Here is a 22263-nt window from a genome sequence, read left to right as displayed (position 1 = left end):
ACTTCTGTGCAGTTCTTGGCTGAATTAAATATATGGCATTTGTCTGCTGTTTGCTGCTGAAGCTCTGTTCCTTGTTCCTGATGACTGAGCTTCTGTTCTAGCAGCATCACATTGTCCCAGCACTCAAGCAACCATGTTTTTGTGTCTGGGAAAATGCAACCATGTTTTCCCAGCCAATATATTATTATTATTATTATTATTATTATTATTATTATTATTATTATATACCACCACCCTTCATCAAAAGACCTCAGAACAGTTCACAAGATACTGTAAAATATTCCTTGAGATTGCTGGAGTGAGGAGACAGGTATAGCTGCCCAAGTGTCAGAGGCGTCTTTTATTTCCCTCTTTTTCTTTTAAAACGTATTTAGTTATGAACAATGGAACTCTTCCCCTTCAGCCTGACTGATCACCGATGCATGTGTGTGTGTGTGTGTGATTTTGCCCACTTTATTTTTTCACTCAGGAAAAAACTATTCCAAGGCTATGCATTTATTTATTTTTTCAACCTGCTTTATTATAATTATTGTATATTAAATAGGGAAGGTTTTTTGGGGAAAGGGAAAATTTGAAGCTGGGATTGCTGGGTTTATACAGAAGACAATAGAGACGGCTTGTTTTGAGAGCCAAAGCAGTCAACCTCACAAGCCCTTTAGCCTCAGAGTTCAAATCCTAGTTTTGCTGTAAATATACAGGTGCCTTGAAGCATTCGCTTGAATTCTCTCATCCTCAGCCTCCAGCCTGGAGCATAAAACTAGTAATGCTGCTCTCCCTTGCCAGGCTGCTGTGAGGATCACAGTCCCCCGGGATTTCAGAGAGGGTTTTTCTCTCAGCCCCACCTGGAGATGCCAAGGATTGAACCGGGAACCTTCTGCATGCCAAGCAGGTGCTCTGACAGCCACCGCTAGTCGCAAAGCAGAATAGTGAGACAATCCAATAATCTGATTCAGAGCAAGCTAACTTTGTACGTTCATTTGTGATGGTGGGTGATCACTTAGGAAACAGGCTATATAAAGACACTGAGGCTTTCTCTTCTTCGTATCTGACTAGGAAGGGTTTGCAAGGGAGGCAGGAGGATTCCTGGACCAGGTCCCTGCTGGCCCTGTAAGCACAAGTCACTGAGTAGTTGGAAATTTCCCAGAACGGAGGAGGAGGAGGAGAGAACAGGACAGGTGAGGGCGTGAATGAGAGAAGGAGGAGCCAGTGGAGTGGAAAACCTCACCTGTCACAACCTCTGGGAGGGTGGAGGCAGGAATCGGGAAATAAACAGCGAAACCCAACCGGGAGTCGAAGGAAGGAGGAGAAGAAGAAGCGGAGAACCCAGGGCAAGCTTGTTGCTTCTTCCCTTCCCTCAGGAGCTTTTCAGGTTGCCTCTTCATACCTGGATACCTGGAGGAAACGACCTACCTGCTTCCCCCCCTCGCCCAGAAGGCATCTTCTCTCATGGGAGAAACTGGGCCCTGGTGCCCTGGTTGCTGACTGCCTTTCTCCCCTTCCTATTAACCTCCTCGAAGCCACAGCCCTGCCAGCGAAGGTTGGCATCCTGGCTCCCCACTTCTCCCCACTCTAACCCTCTGGATCCCGCCCCCCCCTTTCCATCCTCTTTCTCCCCAGCCCCACTCCATGGCAACCACCGCAGCTCCCTCCATGTTCCCTGAGGAAGAGGCTGCCCTCCGGACCCCTTTCCCTCTGACCCCACCTGCCCTGGGGGACGAGTTCTATCCCTTTGGGGGCGAGCGGCAACAGACGTTTGGGGGCGATGTGGCTGCTGGGGACGGGGACCCCGAAGAGGCGGACTTGGGGGTGCTGCTGCAGAGCAAGGAGCAGGACCTACTGCTGGCAGCTGAGCTGGGGAAGATGCTCCTGGAGCGCAATGAGGAGCTGGAAAGGCGCTTTGAGGAATTGGCCAAGGAGCACATGGAGACCAAAGAGGTAAGGGGGCACAGCGGAGGGTGTGATTTGGCGGGGAGAATGTCAGGCCTGGGCTGGGGATTCCCTTCTCTGTCAGAAACCTTCCTGCTTGGCCTTAGGCCCCTCTCTTTCGCTCAGCCTAGCCTACCTTTCTGGGTTGTTGTAAGGAGAAAATGGGATTGCCTCTGTTTATGTCACTGCGAGTTCTCTAGAAGGAATAGCGGCACCTGAGGTGGCGACACCTGGCAGCTGTTGAACTCCAGCAGCTCTCTGCCCAAAGTACAGTGGTACCTCGGGTTACATACGCTTCAGGTTACAGACTCCGCTAACCCAGAAATAGTGCTTCAGGTTAAGAACTTTGCTTCAGAATGAGAACAGAAATTGCCCGGTGGTGGCGCGGCGGCAGCAGGAGGCCCCATTCGTGAAAGTGGTGCTTCAGGTTAAGCACAGTTTCAGGTTAAGAACGGACCTCCGGAACGAATTAAGTACTTAACTTGAGGTACCACTGTAGTTCTGGCTTTCATTTTTTTCTGTGGGTGTCCTGTCCTCTTTCCAAAGCAACACTGCTGCTGTTATAACATCCCTCGAAACCCAAACTTGGGGTTTCCTGACTCCCTTGCTTTACACATCACGTACTGCTGGCCCGTGTAGGAAATCTCGCATATCTCGCCTAGAGCTTGGGGCAATCCTACATGCATGTGGGGACTGCTGTTGTGTGAACCCGCCACGGCATGCTGTTTATTACATAGAAGCTCTTTCGTAACATGAACCCTAGAGACAGAGGAAGCAGACTTGTACCAGGTTGGGCCATGGCACCATGTAGCTCAGTGTTGCACACACTGACTGGCAGCAGCTCTCCAAAGTTTCTGGCAGGGGGCCTTCCCATTCCTACCTGCCCAGGACTGAGCCTGAGACCTTCTCTGCCAGAGATCTTTCCATTCTCTGGATTGCTGAGAAATTCCAGAGTTCAGTTTCATCCACCTCGCTCTAAACCCGTTTCGCCTCTCAAGTAATCCCCAAGGTCCTGGCCTAGGGTGAAGTTGGCACAGGCAACCTCTGGGCATGATTCTTGTGGCAGCTGGTCGAACCAGTCTGGCACAGAGCAGGAGGGCACTGAGGAGGCGAGGTGGAGTTTGTGGTGACAGAGTGGGTATAATTAGCCAGCTAGAGGGAAGGAAGAACAGAGAGTGACCAAATGGAACTGAGGAGGAGGAGGAAGAAGAGGAGGAATAGAAAGCGCCCAGCATGAATCACCCACAAAGAACCTCACCCACCAGCTGTACCCTCCCGAGGCCCATATATTTCTGTGCTGCTTACAGAAACTGGGTGGAAGGATGCCAGCCACTTGCATTTTTTAAAAAAATTTTGCCTCAAGGGTGGAGGCCCAGGGTTGAAATTGGGCTGAAAAGCGAAGCCAGAAATTGTCCCAAGCTTGTTAACACGACCCTGTCATTAATACGAGTTGCCATCCAAATCCGCAGCGGAATCCAAGGTGTGTCCAAATGGAAAGGAATCCATTGAAAAGCTTTCTCTTTTTTTGGGTGTAGCCAGCTGTCCTTGCTGTCACTGGGGGCCCTTTCTCTAGGAACTTTCTCAAGCAGGACTGGATTGCTCCAGGAGGGGAGTTTACGCACAGGGCTTGTGAACATGTGAATTGCCTTGGCTTTCTGGATCAGACCAGACTGTTCTGTTTACAGTATCAATCTGCAAGAGGTCTCTGGGTTCCCTCAAGCAAGATATGCAGGTGCCTTCCCCTAGTGCCTGGTGCCCAGAGGTAGACTGCACCTGAACACTGAAGCTCCATTTAGTTACCTTGACTAATAGCCTTTTGCATCAAGGATTAGGGTCTGAGGTTTGAGGTCAGAGGGGTGTGGATTCCAGGAAGCCGTGAGCCTAGGCAACACTATTTTCTTAAGACTTTACTGTGTCATCTGTTCATGCATATGACTGTAGGCGTCCTTCTGTCTTATATGGATAGCCTTTGGTATAGGGATAGCCTTTAAATACTGAGGGAAATGCAATTAAGGATTTGGATTGTCAGGTAAACAATATGCAAGAGATGAAATAATAGTTATACTTTCCTTCATAATAGGCAGCTCGGGGGTGGGAGTGGTGGCATACAATCTTATTTGCATGTGGATGTTACAGAAGCAAATAAGCTGGAGCAGAATAGTTACCACCAGAACCAGGAGTTTCAAAAAGGTACTTGAAATCATTGGAGGGGGCTGCACACTGTCTCAATCAATATCCACCTGGGTAAATGCAGAGCTAGAAAGTCTACCAGCAGTGGCTGCATCCAGTTGTTGGTCCCTTCTAAGGGACGCTGTTTGTGACTCACGTCTTGGCTGGTGGTGGAGAGATGGTTTTGTATGGAAGCAGAGCTTCCAGTTTATTTTTATTGTTCAGCCATCACAGCATACAATGCATCACAAATTTCTTCTTCTTCTTCTTCTTCTTCTTCTTCTTCTTCTTCTTCTTCTTCTTCTTCTGGAATTTCTAATCCAGATTTATATTTTAGCCATTAGTTACAATACAGCACATAGTTGCTGTTATGTAATTTAAAATATTGTTTCAGGCCACCCCCATCTCCAAGCGACATTCTAGGGGTTCTGTGCACTTATCCAGGGTTCGTGTTTCATTTGGGAATGAGGCACAGTGGAGACTGTGGTATTTTTATGATATGTGGTTTATTTCCGCATATATACAACCTGAGCCTACAATGGAGCATCAACACCCCAAAAGGGTCTTGTTTCTCCCATAGCCCTGGCCTTGGATTCAAGCAGAAATCAAACAGCATGTTCTCTCTCTGCTTTTTCCAGGCTACAACCTTTTCCCCCCTAGGTCACATCACAGCCAACCCTAAAAACTCTGGCTTTTGTCCTTCCAACTATCTTAAGAGTTGAAGGAGAGGCCCCACCCTCTCTTTGCTTTCTTAACGGCTCATCGCTTTTCATTTGTTTTCTTAATGGCTCCTCTCCCAGGCGATTACCTGAGGGCGAAACTAGCCCCGTTCAGCTTTTAACACTTGTTGGGTCCAGGAATTTAGGGGAGTTCTGGACCTACAAACCCATATAGAGATCTTTAGACTACCTTTAAGGGCCCAAGTCCTCTCCAGGTGGCTTACAAGATAAAAACAGAGTACAGTATAGCACGATGTATTTTATAAATAAAACCAGCAATAAAGTATGAAGCAACAATCGGTCCCAAAACGTTAAACCCAGTAACAAGATATGCCTTTCAATCCAACAAGTATACTCTGTGAGAAGGCCAAAGAAAACAGATGGATCTTCAGAGCTTTCCAAAAAGTCCTGCACTGAAGGGGTCTGTGGGACCCCAAAACCACCTCCAGACACCATTTCAAGAGCTTTCCTGGGATTAGCAGAAGGAAGGACTTTCAAATATATAAAAGGATGTCACATAGAGGAGGGAGAAAGGTTGTTTTCTGCTGCTCCAGAGAAGCAGACATGGAGCAATGGATCCAAACTACAAGAAAGAAGATTCCACTTAAACATTAGGAAGAACTTCTTGACAGTAAGAGCTGTTCGACAGTGGAATTTGCTGCCAAGGAGTGTGGTGGAGTCTCCTTCTTTGGAGGTCTTTAAGCAGAGGCTTGACAACCATATGTCAGGAGTGCTCTGATGGTGTTTCCTGCTTGGCAGGGGGTTGGACTCGATGGCCCTTGTGGTCTCTCTTCCAACTCTATGATTCTATGAAAAGCAAAGTAAAGCTGAGTGTCCTCTGGATTGTGACTTCAGCCAAAGTCCTGGGTAACTTTCCTTAGCCTTTTCATGCAAAAAAAGCATACAGATAGAACCTCGTGACACTCCAAAGTATTGGCTTTATATTGGCCAATCACCCCTCTAAAAGTAGAACACACTAAATTTCTATATCACCACTTATATAATGTGATGGCAAGCAAATAAAGCCTCAGTTAAATATATTGCTAAAGCCAGGAGAAATATAGCCAACTTTATGAGTTACGTCAATGTTACTGCTAGCAATTAAAAATGTTGTAAAGGTAAATCAGTATTTTTAGTTCTTCACTTTGCTTGGGAGAGATTCCCCCCCCTCTCCTTCCATGACCTGTGGAGCAAGGGAGGTTTTCAGTTGATGGTTACCACAAGAGCAGAAGTGAGGCTTCAAAACTTGGCTTTCTCACCAAAGATAGCATCAGTTGGCATCGAGCCAAGAAGGGTGGAGGAACCTGTCTGTGTCAAGTTCTTTCCATTTCTCATCCCTGCCACAATCTTAAATTCAGTTCTTCGCATCTCTACGTTAAAAAATTAAAAAATCCAAATGAAAATTCATCTGAATTTTACATGTGACCTGAAGAAGGATTGATGGTGAAACCACTCTGGGAATTGTAGCTCTGTGAGGAGAATAGGAATTCTCCCCAAAAAACTCTCAGCATCCTTAATAAACTACAGTTCGCAGGATCCTTTGGAGGAAGCCGTGACTGTTTAAAGTGGTGTGATACTGCTTTGCACATACAATTTAGCTGTGGCCACTGTGTTTTTATTGCATATGAATAATTTTATCCCTGCTTTTTGGACGCTGCCCTGGGGCCCTTGCAGGAAAGGCATTTTAGAAATGTTTACATCAATAATAAATTCACAGCTCCCTGTTACATTTGGCCCTAACTCTTCTCTCTGGCCTCTCCCAGCGACTGGAGCAAGAGAAGCACGAACTCCGCCTGCACCTTGAATCCAGAAGTGCTGAATTTGAGACTCGCGTGGCGGAGCTGGAGACTGACCTGGCCACAGTCCGAGCCCAGCTGGGGCAGAAGCGCATGGAGCAGCAGGACACTAGCCGGGAGAGTTCGCAGGCCGTCATAGACCTCTCGGAGCAGAACCAGCGCCTGGTGGAGCAGCTCAGTCAGGTAAGGGGAAAGGAGACGCAGCTCACAGAGATTCCTCAAGTCTGTGAGGGAAAGAGAGGCAAGGGGGATCGGCTGGGATGTCGATCTACTACTTCCCCTTTTCCTTACCTAAGGGAAACCGGTGCTTTTTAACATTTGTGTGACGGGCAGGAATTCCGCAGGTGTAGCTCTCGTCAACTGCTTCCCCGTGCTGGGAAGTGCTGTGTCTGTTGAATTCACATAGCATACCCTCCAACATTTCTCCGATGAAAATAGGGATGTCCTATTCCATAATAATTTTATTATTTAAACCCCACCCACATGCAACTGCTAGGTGACCTTGGGCCAGTCACACTTATTTGAAGTCTCTCAGCCCCACTCACCTCACAGAGTGTTTGTTTTGGGGGAGGAAGGGAAAGGAGAATGTTAGCCGCTTTGAGACTCCTTCGGGTAGTGATAAAGCGGGATATTCAATCCAAACTCCTCCTCCTCCTTCTGCTTCTGTGTTGCCCCAGTCACTCTGGGTGGCTTCCAACATATATAAACACATAATTAAACATTAGGAAAAAAACGTCCTTGTACAGTGCTGCTTTCAGGGGTCTTCTAAAGATTTTCTCCTTGGCCTAGGGGTCGCATAACTCCATACCCTCCAACATTAATCCAAAGAAGATAGGGATGTCCTCCTCACGATGGGGTGAGCTCCCGTTGCTCAGTCCCTGCTCCTGCCAACCTAGCAGTTCGAAAGCACATCAAAGTGCAAGTAGATAAATAGGTACCACTCTGGCGGGAAGGTAAACGGTGTTTCCGTGCGCTGCTCTGGTTCGTCAGAAGCGGCTTAGTCATGCTGGCCACATGACCCAGAAGCTGTACGCCGGCTCCCTCAGCCAGTAAAGCGAGATGAGCGCTGCAACCCCAGAGTCGGCCACGACTGGACCTAACGGTCAGGGATCCCTTTACCTTTAAGGAAAGGCAGGACATTCCGGGATCAAATCAGAAACTGAGGCGGCTTCTGTAAATCCGGGGCTGCCCCTGGAAAATAGGAACACTTGGAGGGTCTGACATCGCATAACATACCTTAGCCAACCTGGTGCCTTCTGGATATTTGGAACAGGACTTCCATGGGAGTCATAGTTCAAGACACCCGCAGGGCACTGGCTTAGCAGACGCTGATTTGGCAGTTACAGTGGTACCTCAGGTTACAGATGCTTCAGGTTACATACGCTTCAGGTTACAGACTCCTCTAACCCAGAAATAGTACCTCAGGTTAAGAACTTTGCTTCAGGATGACAACAGGAATCGTGCTCCGGCGGCGCGGCAGCAGCAGGAGGCCCCATTAGCTAAAGTGGTGCTTCAGATTAAGAACAGCTTCAGGTTAAGAACAGACCTCTGGAATGAATTAAGAACTTAACCCGAGGTACCACTGTACGTTGAATGCTTCACCCAGCATGCCACTGACAAAAGCTTGGGAACAAGGTCACCAGCCCAGATTTATGGCTGCAGTTTGTGTGAGCGCAGTCTTATATGCAAATTACTAGTGGGGATGGAAGCCAAATATTTGTGGGGGCCTGGAATATGTTTGAGTGTGTGAGGTGATGGTCCTGTGAAAAGCTGGGGCAGACGGGAGGCTGGATTGCCATCTTGTGTACATTCAGAAAAAAGCATGTGTGTCAGCCTTACCGGGAGCTGCACAGTCTCAGCAGGCAGGCAGGTGTTTTTGTGTGTGTATGTGGTGCAGATTGGACACTTCTGCAAAACGATGACTCCCTTCCTGCAGAGAGCTAGTCTGTGAGGAAGAAGAAGTGGTCTGTCTTAGCCTTGTACGCTTCCTGCTATTGCTGATGTTCTGTGGGCAGAGAGGGGTTCTTTTGTTATTGTTTCGGAGGGGGTGAGAATATAAGGCGGCTTCCTGCTTCCATGCAAATACTAGCTCACCAGCGCCACAGAAGGAGAGACAGAGGCGCACGCCATGCTTGAACTCCGAAAATAGAACAAGGAATTCATTGAGTCAAACAAGCCATGTGGGCTGAGATCACAGTGCCATAGCATCATCACCCAGACTGGCAGGTTTCCAGGAATGTAGGAAACTAATTGCGGGGAGGAGCTGCTAATGAGGTCAAATAAATTAGACAAACCTTACAAAGTGTTCCGTTTGCTGCAAAAGTCGGATACGTGCATAATAATGAATCAGATTATTATTCCCCTAAAAGGATGTTCCCTTCTGCCCTTATGGGCTCTGGATTGGTCAGTCTCTTGACTTTGATGGTTCCTGGAACTTGTAGAACCAGTTAGGGCACCTACAGACAGGTGTTTGTGGTGGGGTGTCTGTTCCTCAGGTATGCAGGGCTATTTTTTTCCCATGGTCCACATGACTTAATTGGCACCAAAGCACCTCACCCCCCAGCCCTCAGTTAATTTACTATTGAGCCAAGTTGCGTTAATTTACAAAACCCTGAACAACTTGGGTACAGGGTACCTCAGGGACCAACTGAACTCTTTCACACCAGCCTAATGCCTGATGCAGACAGGACTAATCTGGAGTGATCACTGGTCTGACTCAGCGTGAGGCAGCTTCTGGCGTTCTATTTCCTGCTGTATGAAACAGACAATTAACAGCACAATACTAACTATATCTGATCAGAAGTTAGTCCAATTGAACGCAACCGAGGCTTATTCCCAGGTGCGTAGGGTTAGGATAGCAGCCTACATTGTTCTGGAAACTGGCTCCCAGGAAACATCATCACCAAATCTGGTAGCACTTCTTTGTTTTTAAAGGTATATTCTACGTTTCTCATACCCTCCAACACTTTGAAGCCAAAATCCCTGACTCCATCTTCCTGGACACCATCTTCCATTTTTTATCATGAGAGCACAGCTGCCATTTTGTTTGCTGTGATCTCGCGTGATTTTGGGCCCAGGTTTCCCCTTTTAAAAAGCGCTTTTGGGGGGCACTGCACCCAAAATCGTGCATTTTGGGACACTGCACAGTAAAAAAGGGATGTCTCAGTTTTTCCCAGGACACGTGGGGTATGCTTTCTGCCATCGTTGGCATCTAAGGCAGCTTGCAAAATACCAGAAAACTTCATTATAAAAAATACATTACTACAACTTCAAGGATGTGTTTTCGTTTAAACTTCAGGTCTCTCATCCTCAGCATGCTTAGGGGAGCCTGGGCAGGGGAGAATATAGTGCACAGATCACAGAGGTGTGGGGCTTTGCTGCAAACTTCATACCAAGGGAAAAAGAGCTCTTAGCCCGAAGGGAAGGCACTCTGCATATGTTCAGTGGCATCCTCTTCTCTCATGTCACATACCACTCAGACTGAATATTTGGTGGTGAAGGTGAATGTGCGCCATACATAGGCTCAGGTGCAGATTCTACTTCATCACAGCCGAGGACTGAGGTCTAGTGCTGAAAAACAGGTTGAAGTGTCAATTTTTTGCCAAACCAAAACCTAACACCTGTCAACCACCCCAAAGGTCACACACCTGGAGCAGCGGCTGCAGGAAGAACTGGCCTTGTTACGTGGGGAGCATCGGACTTTGTCCCTTAGCAGCGCTGAACACGCGGCCCGGGCACAAAGCCTGCAGGCAGAGGTAAGACAAGAGATCTTCAAATTGGCAGATGGGGCAAGGAAGGCACTGGGGAACAGGGAAATACTACGTTTCCCCCTCTAGCCCTCTTTAAGAAGCTGCCTCTGAAGATGAGACTTGTGGCTTTACCATGGAATAAGACAATGGTGGCCAAAATCCCAGTCCTTAGTTTTTGAAGTGATGCTGGGCCTTGTTGTTCACAGAAGCCCTCCTCGATTTCCCACACCTGAGTCTTAGTTGTGCAGGGGGTTAGCTGTGGCTGCTTGTGGCTACTTGGGTCACCTGAGCAAAAGGGCGTTCTGCATACACTCACAGAAAGTAGGTGGCATCCAACTAAATTGACCCATTGAAACTAATGGGCAGTTACCTCCATGTGTTTCAATGGATCTGCTCAGCGTACCATTAATGCTGGAGGCAACCCCTTGCTGTGGAGTTACATGCTGCCACCCAGCCTCATGCTGCCATTAGGATAGCAAAATGGCTGCCTTGAGATGTGGGCCATTTTGTGTGCCATTAACGGGTGGCATTTATACGATTTGCTGTTATTATTACGTGTTTTTTTCTAAGGATAGGGAGGGGGGTGGATAGATAGCTCAGTTGGTAAAACATGAAACTCTTAATCCGAGAGCTGTGGGTTCGAGCCCCACGTTGGGTGAAATATTCCCTCATTGCAGGGGGCTAGACTAGATGACCCTTGTGGTCCCTTCCAGCTCCACAAATCTTTTATTTTTATATCCCTTCTTTGGCAGGAAAATGCCCTGTTTACCTGGCCCAACAGAATAGGACACGGGAACCCCCTGGGAGGTGCTAGCTCTGAACCACAACCACTTGGTGGATCTGGGAATGAAGAACTGGGGCGTAGCTCTGACCATTTTATTTGCTTTCATGCACATTCCTTTCCCCTAGAACCTTATGTTACAAGAGCGGAAGCGAGATCTGGAGAAGCAGACCCATCAGCTGCGGGAGGAGAACGAATCCATCCAGGCGCTGGTAGACACACTGCACAACAACCTCCTCCTCCTCCGTAATGAGAGCCGAGAGAAGGAGCTGCGGGTAACTACTAAGCAAGGGGCTCATTGAGGCTCAAGGGTGGAAATGGGAGGTGTGGGGCACGGGTGGCCCCTGGAACGCTCCTCAAACCACACCCTGATGGTTTCCACCCTATGCATGCCCTGGTAACGCCTCTCGCTTGTCTGGATGGAGGCTAGAGAGAGACGTGTGAGCCGAAAAAATCCTAGTGCACAAAGGTTGACGTAGACATTCATTGCCCCACCGACTTTTGCTCCAGGCCCCTCGTCCTCCGCTGGCCTGTGGCCCTCAGGAGATTGCCTAAAAAGGAAACGTGGCTTTCTGGCTGGGGAAATTTCCTCACCCTTGGGGACAGTCAACTGAAAACAAAGACGAGGGAGACGTGGCTTGTGAGTAAGAGAATGAGGAAGGCGTTTTTGTGGTTAATGCAGAGAATGAGGAAGGGGAGGACTCATTGGTAGGTGCCCCTCACAGAGGCCCATCCGTGCTCCTCCATACCCACTTCCTGTTTCTCCTACCAAGATGCAGCAGGTCGAAGTGGAAGCTGAGGAGCTCCGGGCCTCCAACCGCCGCCTCCAGCATCAGGTCAAGGAGATGAAGGAGGAGATCCGCCTGCACGATTTAGACACTTCAGTCACTTCTATCCAGTCTGAGATTGAAAGTAGCTTGGAGGATGCTCCTGGAGCACCTGGGAAGGCCCCTAAGGTACGGGAGAAAGGAAGCAGTGATGGAGGGCATCTATGTTCACCTGTTTGTGTCATGGGCAAAGTTTCCAATGCCAAAATAAGATTGCTGTCCATGTGCCAATTTGGGAAATGTACACTGCTGGGCATACTGATTCTCCACCAGTCTTTCCCACACAGCGCAAATTCAAAAATATGTCTGTTTGGAAAGACTGAAGCATACTATCTTTTTTTTCTTCTTTTTTTTACTAAGTTGCGGGGGCGGGGGTAATGCTTGCAATCCAGAACGAAGCTGAGTTGTTGTTTTTTAAGTGGGTGGGAGGAGGAATTCACATTTAAGTGCAAATTATATCCTTCCCCCTCCACTCCAAAATGCTTAGTTAAGGATGCTGTTAGATTTATAAGTGGGGGGAGTGCTGTGTTTTCATAGCATGATAATACACAGTTTATGGGCTCATGTACAGAATTACACTGCGCAATATCTTTTAAAAAGACGAGAGTTGTAGCTAGTGCTGGTTCTCCTCAAAGCAGACCCATTAAAACCGATGACTCTAGGTTAGCCATGTTCATTAACTTGTGTTCTAGTAGGACTAGCCCTGGATACAGCCTTATCCCTCTGAAGACGAATTTCTGGAAACTGCAGGAGGGGAGAGAGAGGCCTCTTGTGCCCAAGCCCTGCTTATGGCTACTGTGAGCTCAGGCTTTTGGACTAAATGAGCCTTTGGCCTGATCTAGCGGAGCTGTTCTTGTATTCTTAAACAAATCTCCCACTTCACTGCTCCCTTCTAGCCAGTGATCCTTGGCATAGCTTTATGTCCAACCTGTAGGGGTTGTGGTTTGTTGAGCCAAGAACAAACTTTGGCTTCAGACGGTGGTTTGTTTCAAGCAAAACAAACCATGAAACCCGCCCCCACCTGCCCTGGTTTGGACATAGAGGTAAGCCAATAGTTATGGTTTGCTGCTCCCACTCACTGCTGGAGAGAAGTATTTATAGTACACCTTTATGTCTTACCACAAGTAGGGATGTAAGCACTGTTTCTTTTTCAGTGCAGTTCGACTTCCAACAAAACCCAGGTTATTCTTCTTGCTGTTGGCTGTGGCAGAATTTTACATAATTGATTACATTATTGTTATGTTATTCCACACCATTCCTTTCAGGGCAAAGGAAATGCAGCACATGGGGGAAAGTGTTTTCAATTACATATACAGTGGTGCCTCGCAAGACGAAATTAATTCGTTCTGCGAGTTTTTTCGTCTTGTGAATTTTTCATCTTGCGAAGCACGGTTTCCCATAGGAAATGCATTGACGGTTTCCCATAGGAATGCATTGACGGTTTTAATAAAAAGGCGCAAGACATTTTCATCTTGCGAAGCAAGCCCATAGGGAAATTCATCTTGCGAAGCAACTCAAAAAACAAAAAACTCTTTCGTCTTGCGAGCTTTTCGTCTTGCGAGGCATTCGTCTTGCGAGGTACCACTATAGTTTGTGGATTGAAAACAACAGCCAATGGTCTTCACTGAATTCATTTCTGTTGTGGACATGGGATGAATGAGCAAACATTGGCAATTTCTGCTCCCATTTCTGCCAGAATTCTCTGACATTCCTCACTATGACACAAGAATACAAGCAATATGTAAAGTTTATCTCATGGCTGGAAAAATTCAAAAAACCTAAAAAAGAAGAAGGGTTTTTTTAAAAAACCACAAATGTGTAAAAGCATTGTGTTCATGAATCAGTTCACCAGTGATTTAAGGGTACAAACCTATGCACACTTACCTGGGAGTAAGTCCTGTTGAATTCAGTGAGATTGAATTCAATGAATAGACATGTATAGAACTGTGCTGCACAATGCACTTCAAAAACCTTTCTCGATTCTAAATATGTACATGGCTTCTGTTTTGCAGTGCTGCAATTAAGCTCAGTTACACTGCAATCCAGTGGGACAATCCAATGGGACTTACTCTCAGGGAAACCTGCATAGGTTTGCAACCTTAAGTCACATGTCCAGAGTCACACAGATGGGAGGTTTTTGCTGTATGAAGAATTCCCATGAAAATATGTTCTGGGCATTTGAAGACTTACTATCCTGTATAAGCAACTGCTGTGACGCACCTTAGAGTCAGCTGCGTCTTAGTGTCATTGAGATCTCGTTGGTTTATGGGTATGTGTTTGGATTTCTTTGTCTGCTTTAGCTGATGGCCAACGGCACCTGCAATGGCTCCTGTCATACCCCCACAGCAGCAAAACACCCCTCAAAGAGACTGGAAGAGGAAGGAATTGACTATGCCAAACGGGTGTCAGCTCTGAGTCACCAGGAACAGGATCTGCTGAGACAGAAAGAAGCGGAGATCATGAAACTTCAGGATCAGGTAGTGTGTGCTGTGCTTTCCCCACCAGAGGATGCTATATTGTGGAGTGGCATGATTTTCCTTCTAAAAAGCATTAAAAAAAAATTATTTTCCCATTTTCAGATTACACTACAGTATGTAGAACTCTGCAATTTAAAGACTGAGATTGAGAGCCAGAGGCGCCTGTATCAAGAGAGCAACCGGGACGAAGCACTGAAATTAGCCATAGTAGATCGAGATGAGGCTATAATAAAGTGAGTTGATTGCATATTTATTCTCTCTCTCTGTGTGTATAAATGTATATATGGGCACACACATATACATGCCTACTAGGCGCTGTGCCCCTGCTCACTTTGCCCCTCATCCTGCCCCACTAGCCAATCTCCCCCATCGCTTAAATCTTGCCAAAACCACCTCCCTCCATTTATGCCTGCTTGCTTCCATCTCCCTCCATCACGGGCCCAGCAACTCTCAGAAGTCTGTCATCAGATCGCAGTGCTACCTGTTGGCAGAAACGTGAACTGCCGCATGATGACAGCCTTACCTTTTTATTATATGTAAGATATATATTTATCTCTGCTGCTTTTTTGAACCACAGTACCAGCCACAGAACATCTTATTCATAATGGCTTCTTCCTTCATCAGTTGATCAAATTATGGGGGGGGGGGTGAAGTGAGGGGGAGGGCAGAAAGTACCTGAGGCTCTCCAGTTTCTGTCAAATTGTCTCTCCCAAACACTCAGTTCTCTTCTAAAAACCTTTAAAGGGATGGTGACAAAAAATAAGAAAACCGAACAAGTTACCCTATAATTCAAAGGAGCATAGGAAGCTGTTTTCTATTGAGTCAGACCAAAGGCTCATCTAGTTCAGTATCATCTACTTCAGGGCCTCCAGCTGTTTTTGGACTACAACTCCCACCATCCCTAGTTAGCAGGACCAGTGGTCAGGGATGATAGGAATTGTAGTCCTAAAACAGCTGGAGACCCAAATTTGGGAAACCTTGGTCTACTATGACTGTCGGAAGCCCTCTGTCTAGAGGAATTAGATATTGCCTTCTGTACACAAGGAAGATGCTCAGTCTTTCAAGCACTGCCACCTATTTTTTGGTCAATGTAATTCAGGGTGTTTCCGGACTGGTGCTATTGATTTGGTCTCTTGCACAGCAAACCTGCTTCGCTATAAATTTGGATTTTTTTTGTGATAAAGGAAGTGATGGGAAATTGCACTCGAAAGTGTGGGATAATAACACAACATCGCATAACCTCCTTGCAAACAAATCAGAGCGAATGCTCAAAAAGCAGCGGTTTCGGTCCCGGAGTAAACCTGCCGCCTTCGTTAAATATCCTCAAAATACCTACTGTTGTTTGAGAGGCTGCAATCTTTACTCCCGCAGGTTAATGAGTAACTTTAAAGGCAGGGAATTAACGCAAATGATCTTAATGGGTTCACAGCTGTATGCATTTCTCTTCTGCAGTGTTTAAAAGCGAATGTTCTAGTTCCGGGAAACCCTTTCTTTAGAGGAAAACCTTGTATGTCTGCTATTGTAACCCCTGTGAGCCAGAGAGGATTCTGGGAACCTCCTAGAACACTCATTCCGTTTATGCAGGGTCCCTCCATTCCTTGTGTAATTTGAGAATCTGCCTTGGAGCACTAAGAACGCTCCTTTACAGCTGCCCAGTTTAAGGGGTAATCCTAAATGGCGGCAGACAGTCAGGAAAGTCCGGTCCGGCAGCCATTGATGAAGGGCTCCATGGATTACCCCAACCCCTTCTGCAGGCAATAGGGAAGGGGGAAAGCTTTTAAACCATAGAAGTGTGACATCTTCAGGCTGAACTGGGAACTGCATATAAAACTTAATTATTGAGCCTTCATCCTGATTTGCTTGCACAAAGCTCACGCAGAGATTCGATGGTATATCCAGTCCTTTATGAGCATTTATCCTGATTTGTTTATGGGGTGGTTATTCGACAATGAACCTGCTTTCTGATTTGCTGGTGGGATGTTTACACGCCTTCCTGTTAGTTGATCATTCCCACACTTCTCAGTGCATTTCTCTGTCACTTTCCAAACAGCAAACAGTTTAATTCTTATTTTAAACTGGATTGCTTGTGCTGGGGGTGGCAAGGTCCTTTAACCCACTTTAGCTAGGCAAATGTATGTGCTTGATTCCCTCCCATGGAACAGTGGCAACCTGGAGGACCTTGTAATGTACGAGGCTGTGATCCTAACCCCACTTACCTGGGAGTAAGGGCATTTCCAGACTGCCACTATTTTGGAGTGGGATTCAGTCACTTAACCGGGTCTAAATTCCAAGGGCTTACGCAACAAACTCACTTCCCAAAAATGTCAGGGCTTTTGCAATAGGGTAAGCGAAGGGGAAATGAGCTGGAAATTGTGGGATCACACTTGCTGTGATGCAACATCGTCTAACCTTCCCCAAACCAAATCAGAATGAATGATCAATAAACAGACCATCTGAAAGCACCCAGTGAATTCACTGAGTAGACGTGGTTAGGCTTGCAGCCTTATTTATCTGTTTGTGTATGTCTTTATCCGCTGTCTTATCAGGAAAGGCGAGATGGAGTTGGAACTGGCAAAAGTCTCCCTGGAACGGGATTCCATGAGCCAGCAGCTATTGCGTGTCATTCGACAGAAGATGGCCCTTTCCCAGGAGCTGGAAGCTTGGCAAGTGAGTAAGAAAAAACACCAATATATATATATATGAAATTTAACCCAGAACATTTTAAACTGCACCAATTGTCCTTCCAGTTTATATGCTGGAAGCCGAAGGAAGCAGCCAAAAGGGCCCAGGGAACTTCATAGTAGCAAACGCAACATTTTTTAAATCCCAAACTGCAAGTCAGACAACAGCTTTTTGGCTCCTGCCGTGCTTAATAAATTCCAGATCTGCGCAGTGACACAAATGGGATGAGCGTGAGAATTTCTGATTCTCTCCCTGCATTCACAATTTGTTCCAAGTTTGCTTTATGGATTCATTCCAGTTCTGAACAGGGACCGAAAAGAAAGGAAGGGGAAAAGACCATGACAGAGTAAGAAGAGGAGGAGAAGTAGCAGCAGCAGCTGGGAGATGACGAATAAGAAGAAGAGGGTAGCAAACACAAAAATGTGTTTATTTATTTATTTGTTTGTTTATGGGGTCTTTGTCCCATTTTTTCAGACAATGATTGTCTCCCAAAGCAATTAAGAGGGGAAGAGCCTCTACTGCCATCAGGCTCACAAACCTGATCACTGTGCCTCGAAAAGGATATTGTAGAGCCGGAAAAGGGCAACCGAGGGGCTGAAGCCACTGCCCCTATGAGGAAAAGTTAAAATGTATGGGGCTCTTTAAGCTTAGAAGAAAGGAGAGGTGTTTTTCTTCCTCTCTCATAATGTTAGAACTTGAGGCCATCCGATGAGGAGATTGAGGGCAGGAACAAAGGAAGCATTTCTTCACACAGCGCCTAGCAAAACTGTGGAATGATGTAAGGAAGGCCACCAATTTGGATGGCTTTAAAAGAGGAATAGACAAATTCACAATTTAGGAGCGCTGTTGTGGTTACATCCACTTTTCTTTCCTGCCACACAGGATGATATTCAGTATATCATTCACCAGCAACTGCTGCAGAAGCACCAAGAAGAGACCCACTCCATCACTTCGTCACCTAGAAGCCCGGCGGAAGGCAAGAACCCTCCTTTCTATCGCCGAGGCACCAGCATCCCCAACGGCACTGGCTTCTTCTCACTCTTCCGGAAAAGCTGAGGAGCTGGACAGGCGGTGGAGGGAATATCAACGCCAGAACTCATTGGCGGCCGAAGTGGCAGCTGTCGATGAGACCAAGGCTTGAGGTGGCTGGGGCTGAAATGGCTTCTGGGCCTCTTAGCAGCTTGTCAACTAACTCCAGGCCAAAGGAATTTGTTCTCTGGTTCCATTACGTTGCTCATACTTGATCCCCTGTCCACACTCTATACACACAGAGGATACTCACATGTGTTGTAATAGGAGCAGAGCCACACTGCTGGTCCCAATAGCGGAGCGTTGAGTGCGGAGATCTGTGAGTGTACAGGAACCAGCATGCAAGACACACAGGGTCCATGCTCCTTGCACGGATCTTGTGGGCAGGGCTAGCCTAGAACATGATGTCAGGGGCAGGCCCAGGAGTTTGGTTTACAGGCATCCACACTCAGTGTGTGGACGTTACATGTGTATGGGGCCACAATGTCAGGGTCAGGGGGTCCCTTTGTACTGGAGATGTGCTTTACAGGTGAGAGAAAGGGAGAGAGAAAGACAGGGAGATGGGAATGTCCATTGCAGTAGGGCAGAAAGCCCTATGTATAGCCACTTCAGGTAGCGTCTTTTCGGGTTGCAGACCACCGAAACCCGGAAGTACCGGAACAGGTTACTTCCGGGTTTCGGCGGTTGTGCATGTGCAGAAGCACTAAATCGTGCTTTGCGCATGCGCAGAAGCACCAAATCTGCACATGCGCAGACACGGGTTGCGAACGCTGTGGGTTGTGAGCGTGCATCCCGCACGGATCACGTTCACAACCCGAGCGTCCGCTGTATTAGGAAGGAAGGGGAGAGAAAGAGAATAAGGAATATGGGGTGCTGGCGGTGGAAGGGAGTAAGAAAGAAAGTTGGTAAGAGTAAGTTGATAAGAAGGAAGGGGTGGAAAGGAATAAAAGGGGACAATGGCAAGAAGTTTGGGGTTCTGCTACACCCCACTTTTGCCCTTTGGGCATGCCCACTTTGACATGTGGCCCCGGAGTGCTGGCCTTTGGGCAATGTAGCCCTCAGCCAGAAAAAGGTCAGCTGCCCCCATTTTACAGACTTCTGTGCTCAGTGTGCAGGCAGGAGGTGCAGGATATGATGCTGGGAGCTGGGCCAGCAGTGCAACTCTGTTCCTATTGCAACACATGAGTTGGGTTCCTAAGAACTTCGGAAGAGCTCTGCTGGATCAGGCCAAAGGCCCCTGTTGCCCAATGTTTTGTTTGCCCAATGTTTCTGGCCAAATGCCTGTGGGAGGCGCGCACGTACTACTGCTCTCCCTGCTTGAGGACGTGGTATTGAGAGGCATCCTGTCTCCAGCACTGGAGGGAGGTTTCATGGCATTTCTCCGTCAGCGAGTCTGACACGCTGAGCTGTCCATCTGAGTTCTAAGGATAGACCAATTTGAGCACTAATGTGACTAATGCGGTGACAAGATATTTCCTTGCATTTTAATAGTCTGCTTGGAACAACTGTGGGTTCCAAGTTACACCCTCAGATCAGCCGGTCCTGTCAGTCAGGGCCCCAAGTACCTAACAAAATGATTCATCTGAAATTGGGGCACTTGTATCCAACTGGCGGTAAGAGTTACCACAGGCCGCCACCACCGACTGGATGGCATCAGCCGGCCAAATAGCTACAGTGGGGCAACTAAAAACAATTGCATGGTTGGATGCAGTTTCCAGGGCCAGTGGAATTACTCGCCATATAAATAAACTAGCTTATTTTGCACCTCTCTTCTTTTTTAAAAAAATACCTTTAACCTTCCAATGCCAGCTGGCCTGTCTGTGTTCCAGCAAATGTTCCAAGTTTGCCCAGCAAGAGCCATGATTCAGCTAAGTGGATTTTTCTAGAGGATCTTGCAGATGCAAACCTGCAATGTCAACATCATCCAAATTTCCCTTTAAAAAGTGAAATAAATCACTGGTCTTTTACTCCCTTTCACAATTAAAAGCTGTGGGGCTGGCTAGAATAATAATCTTTCCCTCTGTAGTGAGTGGGGAAGAATTTATGCTGACTTCTTAGAAGTCTGGGGAGAAATGGCTGACAAACTGTTAGCCAGGGGAGATTAGGGGTACTTGATGACCCCTCTGAACGTTCTAACTGTGCTAGCACTTTACTTCCCTGCCAAACCCTGGTTTGCTGTTTTGGGGGCACCTTCCCATGCTTTCCCATGCACTGACAGCAGGTCCACACCCACCCCATACATTTAAAGCACATGGCATCCCCAAAGAATCCTGGGATCTCAGTTTGTTAGGGAGCTGGGTAGTATAGTTCTGCCTGTGGGTGGGCAAACTACAATACCCAGGATTCTTTGGGGGAAAGCTCAGTCAGTCAAGCTTAATCTCAGGGTCGTCTGTTCAAGTCCCACATTAGGCAAAAAATTCCTGCATTGCAGAGGGTTGGACTAAATGACCCTCTGGGGTGTCTTCTAACTCTACAATTCTCTGTTTCTATAATTGTAATGTGCTTTAAATGTATATTCTGAACATGACTGAAAATGAGAGGTTGTGAAGGCGTGCCTTCCTCTGAGCTTAGGCTTTGCTAAATGTGGGGCACCCTCTGTATTGGGTAGTGGAGCCAGTTGCTATGAGGAGGAGGCATAAGGGGGAGCCTTGCAAATATTCCTCACGAACTTTGCACACCAGTGGGGGCAGAATGACCCCCTTCAGTAGGCGGCAGTATTACTACCCACGGAGCATTAGGGGCCTCGCTTTATCTAGATTTTCCTTGCTGTTCATGGGGGGGGGGGGATGAATAATCTGTGCTCGGTAGTGGGTGACTTGTGTATACATTTATGCAAATGAACAATGATTACTTTGTCACATGGGCACCGCCAGCAGAGGGTACTGCCCTACTTTCATCTCCTTCCGCCCTTTCCCCTTACTGTTGCAAAAAAGGGGGGGAACCCCCAAAACCAATACTATTTTGCCAGTGTGTCACTTTTCAGCTGTTTAGGACAGGCAACAATTTGCAAAGCCAAGCCGCTGGGAAGAGCCAAGACAGAGAAAATATTTATCTACAAAGCAGAAGATGTATATTGTTATAGAATATTTTTGGTTGTATATTTTGTTAATACAGATTTAATACTATTCTGTTTATTAAATAAAGAAGTATGGTTCTTAAACCTCACGCCTCCCTCACTGTCTGCACTTGGGAAGCAGGTTCTTTGGGAGGGAGGTTGCGGCCTACTCGCACAGAGCAGGGAATGCTGAGAAGGTTGGGCACCTCTTAGTGGAACCAATAATTCTAGGAAATTCTAAGGAAACAGTGCTTAAGTTTGCAAAGCTTTGTCTCAGCCAACTTGTAATCGGGGCCTTGGATGTTGCCTGGAAGCTGCTCAAAGTTGTGAGCTGGTGACACGCTGCAACATTTTGTTATGGGGGGGGGGGAAAGCCCTCACTTGTACCTTCTGAAAGCCATCCTGGAAAAATTAACAAAAATGCTGTTTCTGTTTTAATAGGCAGATTGCTTTTTCCATCACCCCTCAGCAGTGGGGTGGGGAATAACTATATTTCCTGTTACCATCAGATCAAATTTAAACCAATCTGATCAGGGTATTATTCTTTGGTGGTCACTCAAAGCCGAGAAAGATTGCCTTCCATGAACACGGTCTTAACAGTGAATCTGTAAGTGGATCTACATGTCCTTCCACAGTGGGGACATAGGTTTCTGGATGGGAGTTGATCATGGTGAGGGTTTGCCAAACGTGCCTCCCTCTTAGCACGTTTCTCCCTTTCATCCTGAGATTGAGTGTCCAAAGGCTATTCTCCAACTGGAGCGCTTGCATGCCAGTGTTTCCCAGTTGTCGATGTTTATACTACATTTGCCTTGAGAGTGTCTTTAAACCTCTTTTGTTGACCACCAGCATTACACTTTCCATTTTAAAGTTTGGAATAGAGTAGTTGCTTTGGAAGACGGTAATCAGGCATCCGAACATGACCAGTCCAACAAAGTTGATGTTGAAGAATCATTGCTTCAACACTGGTGGCCTTTGCTTCTTCCAGTACACTGGCATTAGTTCACCTGTCTTACCCAAGGGATGTGTAAATTTTTTCAGAGACACTGTTGGTGG

General features: G+C 46.9%; 1 protein-coding gene across 1 annotated transcript; it reads left to right on the top strand.

The window, feature by feature from the left end:
• The first annotated feature begins 1080 nt into the window (after positions 1–1080).
• BICDL2 (BICD family like cargo adaptor 2) lies at positions 1081–21315 on the top strand. The gene is made up of 9 exons (XM_083409700.1): positions 1081–1935; positions 6578–6793; positions 10249–10365; positions 11269–11415; positions 11914–12096; positions 14268–14444; positions 14547–14677; positions 16991–17111; positions 18009–21315. Exons 1-9 carry the CDS (start codon positions 1627–1629, stop codon positions 18180–18182), a joined length of 1575 nt encoding a protein of 524 aa, XP_083265826.1. The 5' UTR covers positions 1081–1626; the 3' UTR covers positions 18183–21315.
• Positions 21316–22263: the final 948 nt, after the last annotated feature.

This window comes from Podarcis tiliguerta (genome assembly GCF_965153285.1).
Source record: "Podarcis tiliguerta genome assembly, chromosome: 13".
Taxonomy (NCBI): Eukaryota; Metazoa; Chordata; class Lepidosauria; order Squamata; family Lacertidae; genus Podarcis; species Podarcis tiliguerta.
The sequence above is the reverse complement of the archived record's forward strand: the minus strand, read 5'-3'. Positions and strand labels throughout refer to the sequence as shown.

Excerpts from the sequence above, each read along its gene's own strand:
- BICDL2 (XM_083409700.1), top strand. The coding sequence starts at position 1,627 with ATGGCAACCACCGCAGCTCCCTCCATGTTCCCTGAGGAAGAGGCTGCC. Across the intron at positions 11,416-11,913 it reads GCCGAGAGAAGGAGCTGCGG|ATGCAGCAGGTCGAAGTGGA; the intron begins GTAACTACTAAG and ends TCTCCTACCAAG. Across the intron at positions 17,112-18,008 it reads AGGAGCTGGAAGCTTGGCAA|GATGATATTCAGTATATCAT; the intron begins GTGAGTAAGAAA and ends CCTGCCACACAG.